This window comes from Mustela lutreola, chromosome 17 (genome assembly GCF_030435805.1).
Source record: "Mustela lutreola isolate mMusLut2 chromosome 17, mMusLut2.pri, whole genome shotgun sequence".
Classification (NCBI taxonomy): Eukaryota; Metazoa; Chordata; class Mammalia; order Carnivora; family Mustelidae; genus Mustela; species Mustela lutreola.
In genome coordinates this window covers 38,011,893-38,030,157 of record NC_081306.1, presented here as the reverse complement: position 1 = coordinate 38,030,157, position 18,265 = coordinate 38,011,893, and the positions used below count along the sequence as shown (strand labels likewise).

General features: G+C 39.0%; 1 protein-coding gene across 6 annotated transcripts in view; it reads left to right on the top strand.

The window, feature by feature from the left end:
- Positions 1-18,265, top strand: part of RNF216 (ring finger protein 216) — a 142,411-nt gene that overhangs the window by 11,326 nt on the left and 112,820 nt on the right. For 5 of the 6 annotated variants that reach the window (XM_059155653.1, XM_059155655.1, XM_059155652.1 and 2 more), the window contains 4 exons: positions 3,972-4,107; positions 10,237-10,370; positions 15,966-16,823; positions 17,578-17,654. In XM_059155653.1, coding sequence (XP_059011636.1) covers positions 4,041-4,107; positions 10,237-10,370; positions 15,966-16,823; positions 17,578-17,654 — 1,136 coding nt within the window. In that variant the 5' untranslated portion in view covers positions 3,972-4,040. The remainder of the gene's footprint in view (positions 1-3,971; positions 4,108-10,236; positions 10,371-15,965; positions 16,824-17,577; positions 17,655-18,265) is intronic. The other variant, XM_059155656.1, reaches the window with a different exon arrangement.

Here is an 18,265-nt window from a genome sequence, read left to right as displayed (position 1 = left end):
AGTTTTTTCTTTATTCCAATAACATACCTTCCTTTGCTTTTGGTTATGATTTTTGCATCTGTGTTCATGAGAGAGATTGGTCTTTCTTGTGCTGTTCTAATGAGCTTAGAGTATCAGAATTATGCAGGCCTCATTCAGAAATAATGTTTGTTCTTTTTCTGTTCTCTCAGTTTTTGTAATATTAGTTACACTTCTTCCTTGGATATTTAGAAGACTTTACTGGGAAAGGTTACACGGCTTTTACAGTATTCTTTGTGGGAAAGTTATTAGTTACTGATTCAGTTTCCTTATTTGGTAGAGCTCTGTTGAGATTTAGTTTTCTTTGTTCAGGGCCACCTAGCTGGCTCAGTCCACAAAGCATGTGTCTTGATTTCAGGGCCATGAGTTTGAGCCCCACAGTGGGTGTAGAGATTACCTAAGTAAATAATTTTTAAATAAATAAATAAAAACTTTTCTTCCCCTATGGTAAGTTGTATCTCAAAGAGTTTATCCAGTCACAATTTCAAATTGATTGGTATAAAATTATACAAAATACTCCTTTTATATTGTAGAATCTGTGGTGGTGTCTTCTTTTACATTCCTGATAATGGTTGGTTGTGTTTTCTCCCATTTTCCCTTCATCAGTTATGAGAGGTTTATCAGTCTTCTTAATCTTGTTAGAGAAACAACTTTTTTTTTTTTAAATTTTAAAGATTTTTATTTATTTATTTGACAGAGAGATCACAAGTAGATGGAGAGGCAGACAGAGAGAGAGAGAGGGAGAAGCAGGCTCCCCGCTGAGCAGAGAGCCCGACGCGGGACTCGATCCCAGGACCCTGAGATCAGGACCCGAGCCGAAGGCAGTGGCTTAACCCACTGAGCCACCCAGGCGCCCGAGAAACAACTTTTTGTTTGGACTTTTCTTTATATGTTTGTGTCTATTTTGTTGATTCCTGCTGTTAGGATTGTCTTCTATTTTTCTGGTTTGATTTACTGTGCTTTTTCTAGCTTCCTGAGATTGAGGCTTCAGTCATTGATATCGTGGTCCTTTTTCTTCTCTAAACTAGCATTTGGATGTATAAATTGCCCTCTAAACACTGCTTTAACTCTAGCCTATGAATTTTGACATATTTTGTTTTCATTACTGTTTGATTCATCCAGTCAAAATACAGGAGTTTCTAATTTTCGTCATAATTTCTTCTTTAATCCATGAGTTGTTTAGTTTGCTTAATTTCCAGTATTTAGAAATTTCCTGGTTATCTTTTACTGACTGTTACCAGGTAACAATACACCGTATGATTTCAAGCCCATGAAATTTGTTGAGACTAGTCTTATGACTCAGGGATATAATCCATTTTATAAATGTTCTCTATATACTTGAAAAGAATATGTGTTCTACAGTTGTTAGGTAGAGTGGTCTATCAGTGTCAGTGAGGTCAAGTGGTTTGATAGTGCTCTTCAGATCTGTCCAGCTATAAGTGTGGATTTGTGTTACTTCCTTAACTTCTGTCAGTTTGAGGTGTATATATTTTTGAAACGGTATTATTAGATTCATACACATTCAATACTGTATCTTCTGTGAGTTGACCCTCTTAACTGGATGAAGTCTCCCTACTGGTCCCTGATAACTAGTTATATCAATTTTGTCTGATTCTAGTCTATTCATAGAATTTTTCATGGGTTTTGTTGTACCCCTTCTGCCTCCCTCCCAAAAAGAAAAGATTAGTTGAAAAGAGAGCTTCAGGGGCGCCTGGGTGGCTCAGTGGGTTAAGCCGCTGCCTTCGGCTCAGGTCATGATCTCAGGGTCCTGGGATCGAGTCCCACGTCGGGCTCTCTGCTCAGCAGGGGGCCTGCTTCCTCCTCTCTCTCTCTGCCTGCCTCTCTGCCTACTTGTGATCTCTCTCTGTCAAATAAATAAATAAAATCTTTAAAAAAAAAAAAAGAAAAGAGAGCTTCAACATAGAATTGGAGTTTATTTAAAAAATCAAATGGAGGGGCGCCTGGGTGGCTCAGTGGGTTAAAGCCTCTGCCTTTGGCTCAGGTCGTGATCCCGGGGTCCTGGGATGGAGCCCTGCATCGGGCTCTCTGCTCGGCGGGGAGCCTGCTTCTCCCTCTCTCTCTTCCTGCCTCTCTGCTTACTTGTGATCTCTGTCCGTGAAATAAATAAATAAAGTCTTTAAAAAAGAATCAGATGGACATCTTATGACTGAAAAATAAAGTATCTTATTAGTTGACCAGTCTATTGCTTTCCATCCTTTTGCTTTAAAGCTTTTTCTTAACAGTGTTTATGTTGTCTGTTTATGTAGTACAGTTTCCAGTATGATTATATTTAAGTTGTACAAGATAACGACTTAACATAAATTGCAAAGTAATTACCTTGGGAAGTTTAGTTAACATCATCATCTCATATGGGTAACCCCCCAAAAAAGAGAAAAATGTGTGTTTTCCCTTGTGATGAGATCTTTCAGGATTTACTCTCTTAGCAGTTTCCAAATACACCCTACAGCAGTGTTCTGCTCATGTTGTACCTTCTGGCCCCATTATTATTTATTTTATAACTGGAACTTTGTTCCTTTTGACCTCCTTCATCCAGTTCTCCTACCTTTGGTAACCATATGTGATCTCAGTTTCTACGAGTTTGGGTCTTTGTGGGATTTTGAGTTGTTTTTTGGACTCTACATGTGAGATCATATCTTGTTTGTTTTTCTGTCTCATTTCACTTAGTATATAATGCTTAGTGTATAATTCATCCATGTTCTTGCAAATGACAGGATTGCCCTCTTTTTTACACCTTAGTAGCATTCTGTTTTCTAGCATTTCTTATTTTTTTTTTTCTTTTTAAAATTTACTTATGAAAGGGAACAGAGGGAGAGGGTCAAGCAGATTCCACGTTCAGTGCAGAGCCTAACGCAGGGCTCATTCTCAGGACCCTGAGATCATGCCTGAGCTGAAACCAAGAGTTGGACACTTAACTGAACTACCCAGGTGCCCCTCTATTTTCTTTACCCATTCACTGAATGAACATTTAGGCCGTGTCCACATCTTGGCTGTTGTAAATAATGCTGCAGCAAACATACATACCCAGAAATGGAATTGCTGGATCATATGGTAGTTTTATTTTTAATTTTGGGGGGTTATTTGTTTGTTTGTTTGTTTGTTTTAAATATATTTGAGAGAAAAGCACAAGTGAGGTTGGGGGTGGTGGAGGCAGAGGGAGAAGCAGACTCTCCACTGATCAGGGATCCCAATGCAGGGCTCCGTCCCAGTACCCTGGGATCATGAAGTGAGCCAAAGGCAGAGTCTTAACTGACTAAGCCCCCAGGTGCCCTTTTTAAAATTTTTTGATGCACCCCCATACTAGTTTGCATGAAGAGAATTTACATTCCCTCCAGTAGTGTAGGAGGGCTATCTTTTGTCTGTATCCTTGCCAGCATTTGTTATCTCTTTACCTTTTTCTAACAAGGGGGAGGCCATCACTCTTGGTTTTGATTTGCATTTCCCTGGTGATTAGTGATAATGAGCACCTTTTCATGTACCTGTAGTCCAATTGAGTATCTTATTGGAAAAATGTCTATCTAGGTCCGTTGCCCATTTTATAATTGGATTATTTGCTTTTGGCTATCAAGTCGTGGAAGTTCTTTGTATATTTTAGATTTTAACCCCTTACAAGCTACTATGAGTTGCAAATATTTTCTCCCATTCCGTAGGTTGCTGTGATTGAGTTTTTAAGTTTATTTTATTCTTTATGTGTTCCATTTGTTCTTTGATGCTTTATTCCTCTGTTCTTTTACAATAATAGGTTATGTTCTTTTACAATAATAAGTTATTTTTTTAAAATTATTCTTCTCCCCCCACCCATCAGCTTTTCAGTTACGCATTCTTTTATTTTTCCCTTCGGTGGTTTCACCATAAGCTTAGAATGCTACCTTCAAATATGAGGGAAGAGTTCTGACAATCCCTCATTCTTAATGTGGTTTTTTTTTTTTTTTCAGACCCTTTTGAACAGATAGTCACCATGTTTAGATATTAGCAAGCACGTATGTGTACGTCTGCATTTGAAAATGGCAGAGGGAAACAATAATGAAGAAGTAATTCATTTGAACAACTTTCACTGCCACAGGGGACAAGGTAAGTGTTTGTTCTCACTTTCTCCCTTTTATTATTGCTTTTTCTCTTATGGTATAGTCATAGTTTCTTTGAAATGAACCTGTTTTGCACCATGTGGACCCCAGAGACATTTCATTTTTAGACCTCAGAACATCTGGTGTAATGGGCTCATTAGACTGGAATTTTGTGTCAGATGGTGACACATACTGGCATGAATGAAGTTTTAAGAATCTTTCATCACAAGTGGATTATTAAGCTATTAATGAGCAAGCCACAATAAGCTGTGAATGTGCAGTCATTGGATCTTAAGAGGTGGGAGTGTGGGAATTGTGACAGTTCCGTTTTTGAAGGAATGGGGTCTTCAAAGGAGTGCTTTTCCAGGCCTGTATGATCTGAAAGTGCTGCTACAGCATTTTTGTCCCTTCATATGATGCTTAAAGCATTTTTTTTCCCCAAAAGATTCTGATTGCCTAAAATAGGGAATTTTAGAATATATATTCTTTCATTGTACGGTGTTTAAAATTTGGGGAAGTTCATTGATTCAAAAAGGGAAGGGAGGGCGTCTGGGTGGCTCAGTCGGTTAAGCAACTGCCTTCGGCTCAGGTCACAGTCCTGGAGTCCTGGGATCGAGTCCCGCATCAGGCTCCCAGCTCCATGGGGAGTCTGCTTCTCCCTCTGACCTTCTCGCCTCTCATGCTCTCTCTCACTGTCTCTCTCTCAAATAAATAAGTAAAATCTTTAAAAAAAAAAAAAAAAAAAAAAGGAAAAGGGAAGGGAGCCTGCATATCTGTAACATTCCTAAATGCATGTGAAATTTCCTGTCAAATCAGAATTTACATTTACACCTAGGCTGAAAGGAAAAAATTCATGCTGCTGAGTAGGAAAAGTATTTTTTGCAAGTGTAAATACCATGGAAGGGGGCTCCTGGATGACTCAGACAGTGAAGTGTCTGTTCAGGTCACGATCTTGGGGTCCTGGGATCAAGTCCCAAGTTGGGCTCCTTGCTCAGTGAGGAGTCTAATTCTCCCTCTCCCTGTGTCACTCCCCCTCCCCACTTGAGTGCATACACATTCTCAAATAAATATAATCTTTTTTTTTTTTTTTTTTAATTTCCATGGAAGAAATTGTACTATATATTTTTTGAGGTTTTCTTCCCATTGATAATATTTTGTGCTTATGAAGATGATTTTTTTTCCCAGCAGAGGGTAAATTATATACATTTGGCTTTCAGAGAATATTGAAAGTTGAGCAAATTTCTTTTTTTAAGATTTTATTTATTTATTTGACAGAGAAAGATCACAAGCAGGCAGAGAGGCAGGCAGAGAGAGAGGAAGGGAAACAGGCTCCCTGCTGAGCAGAAAGCCCAATGTGGGGCTCAATCCCGGGAACAGAGATCATGACCTGAGCAGAAGGCAGAGGCCCAACCCACGGAGCTACCCAGGCATCCCTAAAGTTGAACAGATTTTATTAAGCAAATAGAAAAATAAAATGCTTAAACTATGCAAATTATTAATGCAAAAGAAGCACTACTTTTTAAGGATTTTACGAAGAGTTTATTCTAGCTTGGTAGTAAGAGAGCCGTAATTTATTACGAGTCCAAAAGTTTTAAATCTTAGCTATAATTTGTATATGGGATTGTTTCCAAATCTTTTAAACATGTATATCAAATTAATGTTGTAGTTGTCTTTTAGCTGGGTTTTAATTATACTTGAACAGGGTTTCAGAACAACTAATTCCTTTGGGGAAATTACTCACTTTGGAGGTTTATTTTTCTGTTAGACAAGTTTTGGTGTATTTTGCACACTGCATGAGGATTTTTTTCAGGATTGCAGAGTTTTGCTTTTATGAGCCATATTAATAATTTTTATAGTGCCAGCTCCTGTAGATTTCTTTATTTTTAAATCTGCTTTATGAGGTATAATTTATTTAAATGCACACATTTTAAGGATATAGTTCAGTGAGCTTTGAAAAATGAAAATACCCATGTAATCACCCCCTTTATTCATGATGTGGGACATTTCTGTCTTCCCAGAAAGGTTCCTCTATGTCCGATCTGCAGCCAGTCCTCACCCTACTCTCAGCCTAGGGAAACTACTGATCTATTTTTTGTCACTATATAGTTTCATATAAATGGAACCATACAGTCTATATTCTTTATGCCTGAATTTTTCTGTGCAGTGTGATGTTTTGAGATTCTGCCATGTTGCATTAAATTAAATCCTTTTTAATTGCCGTGTAGTATTCAATTGCAAGAATTCCATACCCAGTAAAAATAGGCTTAAAAATGAAGGCAATGGTCGGGTGCCTGGGTGGCTTAGTGGGTTAAGCCTCTGCCTTCAGCTCAGGTTATGATCCCAGGGTCCTGGGATCGAGTCCTATATCGGGCTCTCTGCTCAGCAGGGAGCCTGCTTCCTCCTCTCTCTCTGCCTACTTGTGATCTTTCTCTGTCAAATAAATAAATAATTTTTTTTTTTTTTAAATGAAGGTAAAATAAAGGTTAAAAGTACAGGAACAAAAAAAGACAGATTATGCAAATAGCACAGAAAAGAGATGGTATGTCTGTGTATTATCAGATAAGGTGGACACTTTAGCCAGAAGTATTAATAAATAAAGAGTTTATAATGATAAAGGGGTCAGTGCACTGGAAAGATAAAACAGTTCTAATCTCTGTACACTCAGTAACATGTTGTGAAAATACACAAAGCAAAAATGAACAGAACTAAAAGGAGAAATGGATAAATCCACAATTATTTTGGAGATTTTAAGCATGTTTCTTTCATTAACTGACAGAGCAAGCATACACAAACATTGGTGTGAATATAGAACACGATCAACAAATTTGACATAATAGACATAAATGGAGTATTGCACCCAACGTATTTAACAAAATTGGCCATTTTGAACCACAAAACAAGATCCAGGTTTCAGAGGATTGAAATCATATAGCTTATATTCTCTAACCATGTTGGAATTAAGTTGTAAATCAATTACAGAAATATAATTAGAAAATTTCTCTGTGTGGAACTTAGGAATACATTTCAGAATGACTTACGGTTCAAAAAAGAAATCACAGTGGAAATAAAAATATTTTGAATTGCGTGATAATGAAAATACAAATTGTTGAAGGTTATGAGATGCACCTAATAATCATGTTTGAAGAAAACTGAATAAATGAAGACTCCACAAACTTTTGAAAGTCAGATAGTCACTGTTTTTGTCTGGGAAGTCTTATGCTGTCTGGCAGTTACTCAGCTATACCATGGTAAGATGAAAGCAGCAATAGATGATGTATAAATGAATGAGCATGGCTATGTTCCACTAAGGACATGAAGTACAGGTACCATCCCACCCCACACTGCTGGCAGGAGTGTATATTAGCACAGTTGAGAAAATTATTTGGCGTTGTCCACTGAAATTGAACATATGCTTTCCCTATGGTTTAGTGCTTCCCTCCTAGAATGTACCCAACTGAAATGAGTATACCAAGAGACATGCATAAGAGTGTTCAAGATAGCATTAAGGGGCATCTAGGTGGCTCAGTCAGTTAAGTGTGCAACTCTTGATTTTGGCTCAGATCATGATAATCGGCTGTGGGATCAAGCCCAAGTTGGGTTCCGTGCTGGGCATAGAGCCTACTTAAGGTTCTTTCTCCCTCTCTTTAAAAAAAAAAAGAGTGTTCAAGACCGTTTTATCCAAAATAGCCAAGACTGGAACCAACCCAAATGGCCATTGACAGAAAAATAAATATCTTGCGATAGAGTCACATAGTGGATTACATACAGCAGAGAGCTACAGGACATGCCATAGCATGGATGCGTGGGCCTGGTATTTGCAAGAAAGCCAGGAACGAATGTATATTCAAAAAACAAGCAGAACTAGTCTGTGGAGCTAGGAGACTATTAATGTGCTAGAAATGTATTTACTGACCTTGGTGATGGTCCCTCAGGTATGGGCCTTTTGATTAATTCATGGAGTTTGACATTTGGTTCATAGATTTTGTTATACTTTAATTTTTTAAAGGCTAATGTATTTATATATGGTGTGTTGGGGAATAATCTTGTCAACCATTGGGCTTCCACTCTGAGACGATAGGTTTCAAGCCAGCTTTTTCATTGGGTCTTCCAAGGTTGTCAGTAAGTGTTCTGTTCTTGGGCCAGTTCTTGCAGAGAGGAATGTACATTTCCTGCCTCAGGAATCAGAGACTGCCAGCATTCTGGGAGCGAAGCAATAGAAGGTGGCCGGAGGCTTGTTCATTATGCTCTGGCACTGGCACTGGCACTCTCTTGACCCTGTGCCTGGTGCCTCTGCCTCAATGTCCCTTCATAGTGGACCTCCACCGGGTGGGTTTTTTTGGAATGGCTGACTTGACAGATTCTCTTCAAAACCAGTGGTAAAATTAGACAAACTTGTCCGACGTTCCATTCTGCTTGCTAGGTGGGGTGTTGCCCAAATCAAGAATTGCTTAATAAAGCCAATTAGAGTCTTCCAAAGAAAATTAAACAAAATTGTAAAAACAACAACAAAAATTATTCAGTATCAGAAAATAACCGAAGGAATATAATGATCGGGAGCATTCAGGAAAATGTGAAATTCTGTCATGAATTGGGCTACCTCTGGTTGGCTGTCCACCCTGCAGGCTGGGGGTGTGAGCCTTCTCCCCTCAAGCCATCATCGTTAACTTTTTTTAATGTTGAGGAAGTGGATGCTTGAGGAAGTTAGGTAATAGCATCCCGCGGCTTTCATATGGTGGAGCGGAGACTTGAACCCGGGTAGTCTGACCTTAGATTCAACAGACTGCTGTCCATGGCTCACCACAGGGTTGTTACAGGGATGAAGTGAGATAATTGACTTTAGATTGCTTTTCAAATTGTTGAATACTGTAAAAATAAATGAGGCATTTGCCTTGAGAAAGATATTAGAGCTTTAATGGAGAAATTTCAACATTTGTAACTGATGGTGCCTCTTTCCTCATTGTGTCCCCCCCCCAACTCTCAAATGCATTTGCTTTTTTTTACCTGTTTTAACCTTTAATGTTCCCATGAGCCAGGCAGAAAAAAATTAACAGTTTCTGTTACCCAGTAATTCATAGACATGCTCTATTTTTTTTTTAAGTACCATTTTCTGCAAGATATTTATTTATTTATTATTTATTCGTTTGTTTGATGGGGGGGGTGTGAAACATAAGCAGGGGGAGTGGGAGAGAGAGCGGCTGGCCTCCCCCCAAACAGGGAGCCTGATGTGAGGCTCGATCCCAGAACCCTGGGATCATGACCCAAGCCAAAGGCAGACGCTTAACTACTGAGCCACCCAGGTACCCCAGCATGCTCTGTTTTCAAACAAATAAGAGGAGTTAGAAACTTCCAACATAATTACTATATCCAGATAGCTTAACTCTAGTTGTACTTAAAAGGATGGGGCACCTAGGTGGCTCAGTCAGTCACGTATCCAACTCTTGATTTTGGCTCAGGTCATGATTTCAGAGCCCTGAGTTTGAGCCCCACATTGGGCTCCATGCTCAGCGGGGAATCTGCTTCTCTTCTCCCTCTCCTTCTGAACTTCATCTGCTCCAGCGCTCACTTACGTTCCCATGTTCTCTCTTTCTCAAATCTTAAAAAATAATAATAAAATTTAAAAATAAAAAGAAATTAGGATGTTTCTGTTGTTTACAGTCGTAGATGATAAATGGGTTTTTGAAATATTGAACTGTGTATAAATTGTATCTAAAGTTTATGTCTAAGGTGAACAAATTAAATGAAAATTTTACTAGTTTTGAGTGAAAGTTTTTTCAGTTGAATAATAAAACAATGTTTTATTCCCTGGAAAGAATAGAGATGAGGTGGGAGACCATTATTTCACTTTTTAAAAACTGGCAGTCAGGATTTCACCGACAGATTTCTCAGACCTAGTATAAGAAAAGGTTAATAACGTTGTTAGATTTTCTCTATTGCTTCCCAAAATGTATTATTGGCAAGGCTCACCACAGAAACGTAGCTGTTAATATTTGGGCGTGTGTGCTGCTTGAGGAGATAAGCTAACACACCAGTAGCCATGAATTCAGCTTTAGGCTTGACCCTTTTCATGCCAAAATTGAATTAAAAGACTGAAGATCACGCTCATCTCCTGGTAACCATGTTCTCTGCCTCCTTTTAGACTGGATCAATCTCAGAGATGGACCCATCACCATATCTGACTCCTCTGATGAGGAAGGGGTTCCTATGCTGGTCACCCCGGCTCCTCAGCAACACGACGATGAGGACCTGGATGATGATGTCATCCTGACAGAAGTGAGTTTTCTTAAACCTACCATGATGAGGCATTATTGCAAGTTAGTGATCTGATTCTTTGGCCCTAGGCTAGTGGTTGTTGAGACCTCATAGGACAGCTGAGAGCACTGTGGCTCTGTGTGTGCTGTGGTCGTGCATCTCTGAGAATAGCCCCTTTCTGCCCTGACTGATGCCCCCGTAACTTTAGAAGCCAATGTTTGGTCTGTTTCTCAACTTCTGCATTATTGCTGTTTGTTCACTGGTCTGTACTGTTGCAATTACTAAATCCTTCTTGTAGCGTTCATCTCCCCTTTTTACTGTACTTTTTTCAGACTCATCCTGGATATTTTTGTGCTTCATACTTTTATATAAATTTTGAGCACAGCTTTTCTAATTCCAGTAGGTAGCTTGATGATGGAATTCAAAACAAACATTATTGTTAAACTTAACAATTTTTTATAGTACTGACCCTTTCTAACTTCTGTTCCATTTGGCTTATCCTTCCTTTATATTCCTCAGCTAGAGCATTTTGAATTTTTTTTTTTTTTTCAGTTTAAATGTTAAACATTTTTTGTTAAGTTTCTTCCTAGTTATTTTATCTTTTCTGTCACTTTTGTAAAGGATATCTTTGCTTCAACTGTACTTTCTAACCATTTTTTTTTAAATTTAGAAGTGTGGTGGTTTTTATATTAATTTTATATTAATTTCACCTTATCTTTATTGTCTATAGTTGTTTTTCGGTTGATCCTATGACCCTCTCAAGGGATGGCAGCTGATCTACCTGCAAATAACGATACTTGCAGTTTCTTCCTTTCCAGTTTTTATTTCTGTCTATATCTTGTCTAATTATATTAAATAATGCTTTCTCAAAATTTTTAATAATAGGAGTAGGAGTGAGAAAAATATCCACTGACATAAATGGGAATACTTACTAATGTTTCTTTGCTAAGTGAGTAGTAGATTTTTGCTTGAGTTATCCTTTTTTTTTTTTTTTTAAGATTTTTATTAGAAAGAGAGCATGAGCAGGGGAGGAGCAGAGGGAGAGGGAGAAGCAGACTCCTCCCTGCGCAGGGAGCCTGATGCAAGGCTGGATCCTGGGATTCAGTGATCATGACCTGAGCCAACGGCAGACTCTTAACTAAGTGAGCCACCCAGGCATGCTGAGATACCATTTTTTTAAAGTATGTTACGGAAATAGCCATCTACTTTAAGTTTTTATTAGTGAATATAGAATTCTGTCAAATTCCATTTCAGCATCTGTGGAGATTGTCATATAATTTTTCTTCGATCTGTTAATGTAAATTTTTCTGCTATCTCTGGATCAACTCTGCTTGGTAATGGTATTGTAATGTAATGGTAATAAGCCCTTGGATTCCATTTGCTAAGATTTTATTTAGGGTTTTCTCCATAGTTGTTATGAGGGAGAGTGGCCTGTAGGTGTATATGTGTGCACCTGTGCTGTCTCTGACAGGGTTTTTACAAACATGATTGATTCTGATTTCATGAAAAAAATTTAGAAGTTTTCTTTCTTCTTCTTCTTTGTGTTGACATTACTGTTTTAAATAATATCAGTGTTACGTGTTAGAGATTTGATAGAATTTACCCTATAGGTATTTGGGCTATTGCTTTTCTTGGGGGCCAGTTCTTTGAAACTGTCTCAGCTTCCTCTGTGGTAATTAACATGTTTAGATTTTCTGTCACTTTTGTTTTGTTTTTTTTTTTTAAAGTAAGCTTAACACCCAGCATGGAGCCCAATGCAGGGCTCAAACTCAACAACCATGAGATTAGGACCTGAGCCAAAATCAAGAGTCACTTAACCAGACCCCAAGGTGTCCCCTCTGTCACTTCTTCTTCTTCTTTTTTTTTGAAGATTGATTTATTTTAAAAAGTGGGGGAGGGGTAGAGGGAGAGAGAATCTCGAGCAAACTCTGCACTGAGCATGGAACCCATCACAGGGCTCGATCTCAGGACCCTGAGATTACAACTTGAGCCAAAACCAAGAGTTGGATGCTTAACTGACCAAGCCACCCCAGGCACCCCTTCTGTCACTTTAATACCAGTTTTGTTCTGTGACACTTTCCTACAAAATAAATTTTTTAAGTTTTTTTTTTTTTTTTAGTGTATTAAATAAAATTAAACCTCTTCTCTCTGTGTCTTCTGAGTCTTTTTTTTTTTTTTTTTTTTTAAGATTTTATTTATTTGAGAGAGAGTATGAGCAGGGGAGGAGCAAAGAGAGATGCACACTTCCCACTGAGCAGGGAGCATGATGCGGGGCTCGGTCCCATGACTCTGGGATCATTACCTGAGCTGAAAGCAGACGCTTAACTGACTGAGCCACCCAGGTGCCCCTCACATTTGTTTTTCAAATATGGTTGGGAAACGAGCAATTTCAGATGGAGGGATTTAAACTCTCCAAACAAGGATTCATTTCCAGAGAGGTCCAGCACATCTCCAATTCACCCCGAGCTTGAGATTTACCAGAACCCTTCCCCATGGTGAGTTCTGAATTCCACCTTTGGTGCCCATAGCTCCTCAGCGAGGATGTCGGAAGTGTTGTTTATCTTCTCCTCTTCATCTGGGTCTGGAATTAGCAAATGCAGCTACAAGAGAAAAGTACCCCATTGTGGGGCTCATTTTACTGGACTACTACTTCCTGGTCCCTGTCCCACTATATCTCTGAGGCCTTCAAGTAGATGTTTGATGTTGCTTTTATATTTTGACCCAAGTTTGCTGCTTTTACTCAGTAGAAGCATTGATCTAGTATGTTGTTACTAGAAAAAGAAGCCCAGGGGCACCTGGGTGGCTCAGCAGGTTAAGCCTCTTCCTTCGGCTTAGGGCATGATCTCAGGGTCCTGGGATCAAGCCCCGCATCGGGCTCTCTGCTCAGCGGGGAGCCTGCTTCTCCCTCTCCCTCTGCCTGCCTCTCTGCCTACTTTTGATCTCTCTCTGTGTGTCAAATAAATAAATGAAATATTTTTAAAAAAAAGAAGTAGTCCACTTTTTTGTCTTTACCCATGTGCTTTCTGAATCAATGTGCCAATAACTTGGTTATATGTGAGTGTGTGGTTGGGTTTTGCTTTAGGGGATCTTTTTAAAGAGACTTTTAAATTTAATAGAAGAATTGATCTTGTTTATATTAAATTATTTATTTAATCACTACATCCAGGGTAGGGCTCAAGACTCCTGACCCTGAGATCAAGAGTCCTTCACTCCCCTGACTGAGCTAGCAAGGCACACCCCTCATTTATATTTAAAATGTGATTATTGGGCGCCTGGGTGGCTCAGTGGGTTAAGCCGCTGCCTTCGGCTCAGGTCATGATCTCGGGGTCCTGGGATCGAGTCCCGCATCGGGCTCTCTGCTCAGCAGGGAGCCTGCTTCCCCCTCTCTCTCTCTGCCTGCTTCTCTATCTACTTGGGATTTCTCTCTGTCAAATAAATAAATAAAATCTTTAAAAAAAAAAAAATAAATAAAATGTGATTATTATCATTTGTTTTTAGTTCTTTTGTAATATTTATTTTGCTTTACATTTTTATTCTTTTAAAAATAATCTTTCAAGAACACCTGGGGGCTCAGTCAGTTAAGCATTTGACTCTTGATTTCAGCCTGGACCATGATTTCATGGTCATGGGCTCAAGCCTTGTTAGGCTCTACATTCAACAAGGAGTCTGCTTGAGGTTCCCTCTGCCTGTCTCCCCAGCTCATGGGCTCACATGCTCTCTCTCAAAAATAACTAAGTTGTTTTTAAAAAATAATCTTTCACTATATATTCCTTGCATCTTGGAGGTTTTGTTTTTACTTATTTTGGAACTGTGGTGTAGCTGGTAGTTTGAAAACTTTTTTTTTTAAAGGTTTTTATCCTTAGTTCTATTCTTTTTAGTTCTTCTGGTATAACTTTTATAGTTCATATGCTGTCCTTATATGTACCAGTTGATTAATCAGCTTTAAGTGTATTTTTGGACCCCTGGCTACTTCATCTCCCATTTTTTGACAATTATCTTATTTCCACTCAACCATGATTTTAAACATTTATATTAAAGAAATATTGTATTACTAATTTGTGTTTTTGTTTCTGTTTTGTCATTATTTTACCTGCTGTGTAGTACTAACTTTCGAATTGTGTTATTCATCTGCCATTTCTTTTTTTTTTTTAAGTTGGGTATCTTTCTATAGTTTCTAGTTGGTTTTTATTACTCAACTTCGAATGCAATTGAACTTCTCCTGGACCAGGCAGTTATGTTGGGGAAAGGCTCAGGGACTGTTGTTGGCTAGCGGGAGTTCTCTCTTACCAGAGGGTGGGTGGGTGTGTGGGTATGTGTGGGTGTGTGTAGGTGCGTAGGCATGGAGTGTTTGTGTACCTGGACTTTTGTTTATTTAGCGTTCTCTTCTTAGGACCTGGCAGAGATTGCTGGCTCCAGAGAAGCCCATTTCAAAGTTTCTGTCCATCCCGTGTCACTGACACGTGCCCCCCTACAGAGGTGTTTGTCCCCTCATAGTCTAAGATCCTCAGAAACTCCTGTCAGTGGAGTGGCCGTTCCCATGTTCCAAACAGGGCACCGGTCTTATCCTCCCGGGGCACATCACCATCTTTGGAAAACTTTCTGCCTTTCTGAAGTTTTCTCTTCCCTGCCAGACATCTGTAGTTCTGCATTTATTGGCTCCTTCTCTTATATGCTGTGATTTGGGATTGCACATGTCTGCTGGTTTCATCAAAGATTTTGAGTTTTGTGTCTCATTCTTCTGCCTGGATTGGGGGGATTTCAGAGAAGAGAAGGGACAGAGGACCTGTATTCCATTACCTTAAAATTGGACATGCATTTTAATTTAACCACTCTCTTGGGCATAAACTGTAGAATGTCTCCGATTTTTTTCTTTTTAAGTTTTGAGCAGTGTGGCAGTGAATATCTATTAAATATGTGCCCTTTAGCTACAGAAGGGTTTATACAATAGATATAAAAAGGTTATACTGATAGATCCTAAGGATATGTATTTTTAATCAGTAATGCCAAATTGCTCTCCTCAATTCAGCAGCAGTGAATGATAGCCTGAGAGTTTCTCCACATCCTTATCAGTGTTTTGACTTATCTAACTAAAAGCTCTGCCAGTCTTATGAGGGGGTGGAGGACATCCTTTTTTAATTTGCATTTTGCTAATTACCGATGAGGTTTAAATTGTTTTCATGTTTTTTGAACAGTCCTTGTTCTGCTGTTTTCTTGTTCTTTCATTATTTCCTCTGCAGTGCAGTTGCATTTTAGTGGTGTCAGGTGAAATTATAGCTGTAATTATATAAACTATATATGTAAATTTTTATAAATTTTTAATAATTTTAAATAAATTTTTAAACTTTATATATATAAATTTTATTATATATAAACTATGTGTAACTATATAAGCAAACTAGAACTCAGGTTCCAGTCTATGAATGGCTGTGTTGATTCTTAGAGTTGGAATCAAATTTCAGTGTTAAGATAAATGTTAAGAAGAATAGGTTTTGTGGGGTAGGGTGTTTTGGGTTTTGTTTCTTTCCTGTCCTGTCTCCAGAGCTCAACATAATTACACAAGGAGACATAGGTCTAGGAAAGAAATTGAATTATTATTAAAATTTCATTTTTTCTTAGACAAATAAACCTCAGACATCACGACCCAATCTCATCAAACCAGCTGCCCAGTGGCAAGATCTCAAAAGATTGGGAGAAGAAAGGCCTAAAAAGTCTAGAGCAGCCTTTGAATCAGATAAGAACGGCTATTTTTCAGTGTGTAACAGCTCATTGTTTGATTCTGGGGCGCAGGATGATTCTGAGGATGACTACGGTGAATTTCTGGATCTTGGGCCTCCTGGAGTTTCTGAATTCATTAAGCCAAGTGGCCAAACAGAAAGAGAACCCAAACCTGGACCAAGTCATAACCAAATAGCAAATGACATCATCAACCCAAGGTCAGAGCAGAAAATCGTTATCTTGGAAGAAGGTAGCCTTCTTTCACCAGACAGCGATCCTCTGGACACTCAGAACCAGTCATCTGAAGATTCAGAGACAGAGCTTTTATCAAACCTTGAAGAATCAACTGCTATCCTGGATGATCAGGCCATCGAAGAAGACTGCTGGTTAGACCATCCTTACTTCCAGTCCCTAAACCAACAGCCCCGTGAGATAACAAACCAGGTTGTTCCTCAGGAGCGGCAGCCTGAAGCAGAACTGGGCCCATTGTTGTATCAGCATGAACCCCCGGGACTCACTTTTCCAAGACCAGCTTTTCCAAGACCGGAACCCCAACAGGATGGGATTCCAGGCCCCTCTTCTCCTCAGCCTGCCCATCCTCTAGGAGAACTCGAAGACCAACAATTAGCAATAGATGATGAAGAGCCAGGGCCAGCCTTTCCACTCCAAGGATCTCAGGAGCCTAATTTGGAAAACCTTTGGGGGCAGGAAGCTACTGAGGTAGATCAAGAACTCGTTGCACTTTTAGTGAAAGAAACAGTAAGTTTTATTTTATTTAAGTGAATAATTACACTAAATGTACTAGGTTTTCTTTTACTGCAAAGTCACAGCAGGGTGGTGGGGGCACTTTGTTTTCATCAGGGATCTAGAGCTGAATACATAAAACAGAAGAAAGACTCTGAAGAATAAGATTACCTAGAGCAGAACTGTCCAGTGTGGTGGTTTCACATACCTGTTTAAGTGCCTTAAAACTAGATAAAATTTAAAATTCCGTTTCCAGTGGCACTAGTCACATTTAAAGTGCCTGGTAGTCACATGGGTCCAGAGAGCTACCATACTGGAAAGCACAGAATAGAACATTTCCATCACTGTTTGAAATTCTGTTGGATATCCCTGATGCAGAGTGTGATGCAGGGCTGTGGATTCCGACTCAGCTGCTCATTGCCCTTGAACAGGCTTTCAGCCCTTTTCCCCTGGGTGTTTTTGTCTGGCACACGAGCTTATGTGCATGTTAAGAGGTAGCGCTTTCTCCTTTTCGGACTCCTTTGGCCTGGGCAGAGGTGTTCAGTGTTAATTGAAAGAGTGAAGAACAGATACACAAAGTGGCAAAGGACCAGGTAATCTCTAGGGTCCTTTCTGGAGTCCACACTCCATGTAGACACATTAAGTCTGGGCACAGACTTGCCTTACAGTCTCTTTCTCGTCTTGAGTTATTTTACTTTTTGCCATCTGATTTTTATTACATTTGAAAGCATTCTAGTGGATGAAAAATAATGTTTTTATTCCTTTTCAGGAAGCCAGATTTCCAGATGTCGCAAATGGGTATATTGAGGAGATAATTCATTTGAAGAATTATTATGATTTGAATGTGTAAGTACACCACATGCCTTTTGTTTTTCTTACTGTAGTGAAATACACATAATATAAAATTCTACGGTTTATACCATTTTTAAGTATACAGATCAATGGCATTAATTAGCTCCACATTTTTGCACAACCATCCCCACCATCTCTATAACATTTTCATCTTCCCAAACTGAAACTGTCCCCATAAACAGTAACTCCTTATCCCCCACCGCTGCACCCCCAGCCCCTGGGACATACACTTCTACTTTCTGTCTCTCTGAATTTGACTACTCCAGAAACGTCATAATAGTAGAATAATAACACAGTATTTGTCCTTTGGTGACTGGCTTATTTCATTTAGCATTATGTTTCCTTTAATGATCCTGTTAGAAGAGTTCTAATTTTAGTCATATACAGACTTTCTGGGTTTTACTTAGTGCTGCATGGTTGTGGAATTAAGGTGCTTTGTTAATTCTGAGCATTGATACTACATGTTCTGGTCAGGTTGTTAAAAGACATTTTCTTCCCTTTATTTGTAACAGAAAGTGTTCTGCAACCACTCTGCCTGTTTGGAGAAGTGCATGGAAATGTTTTCTTTAGTGTTTATCATAAAAATGATAACTATAGGGGCGCCT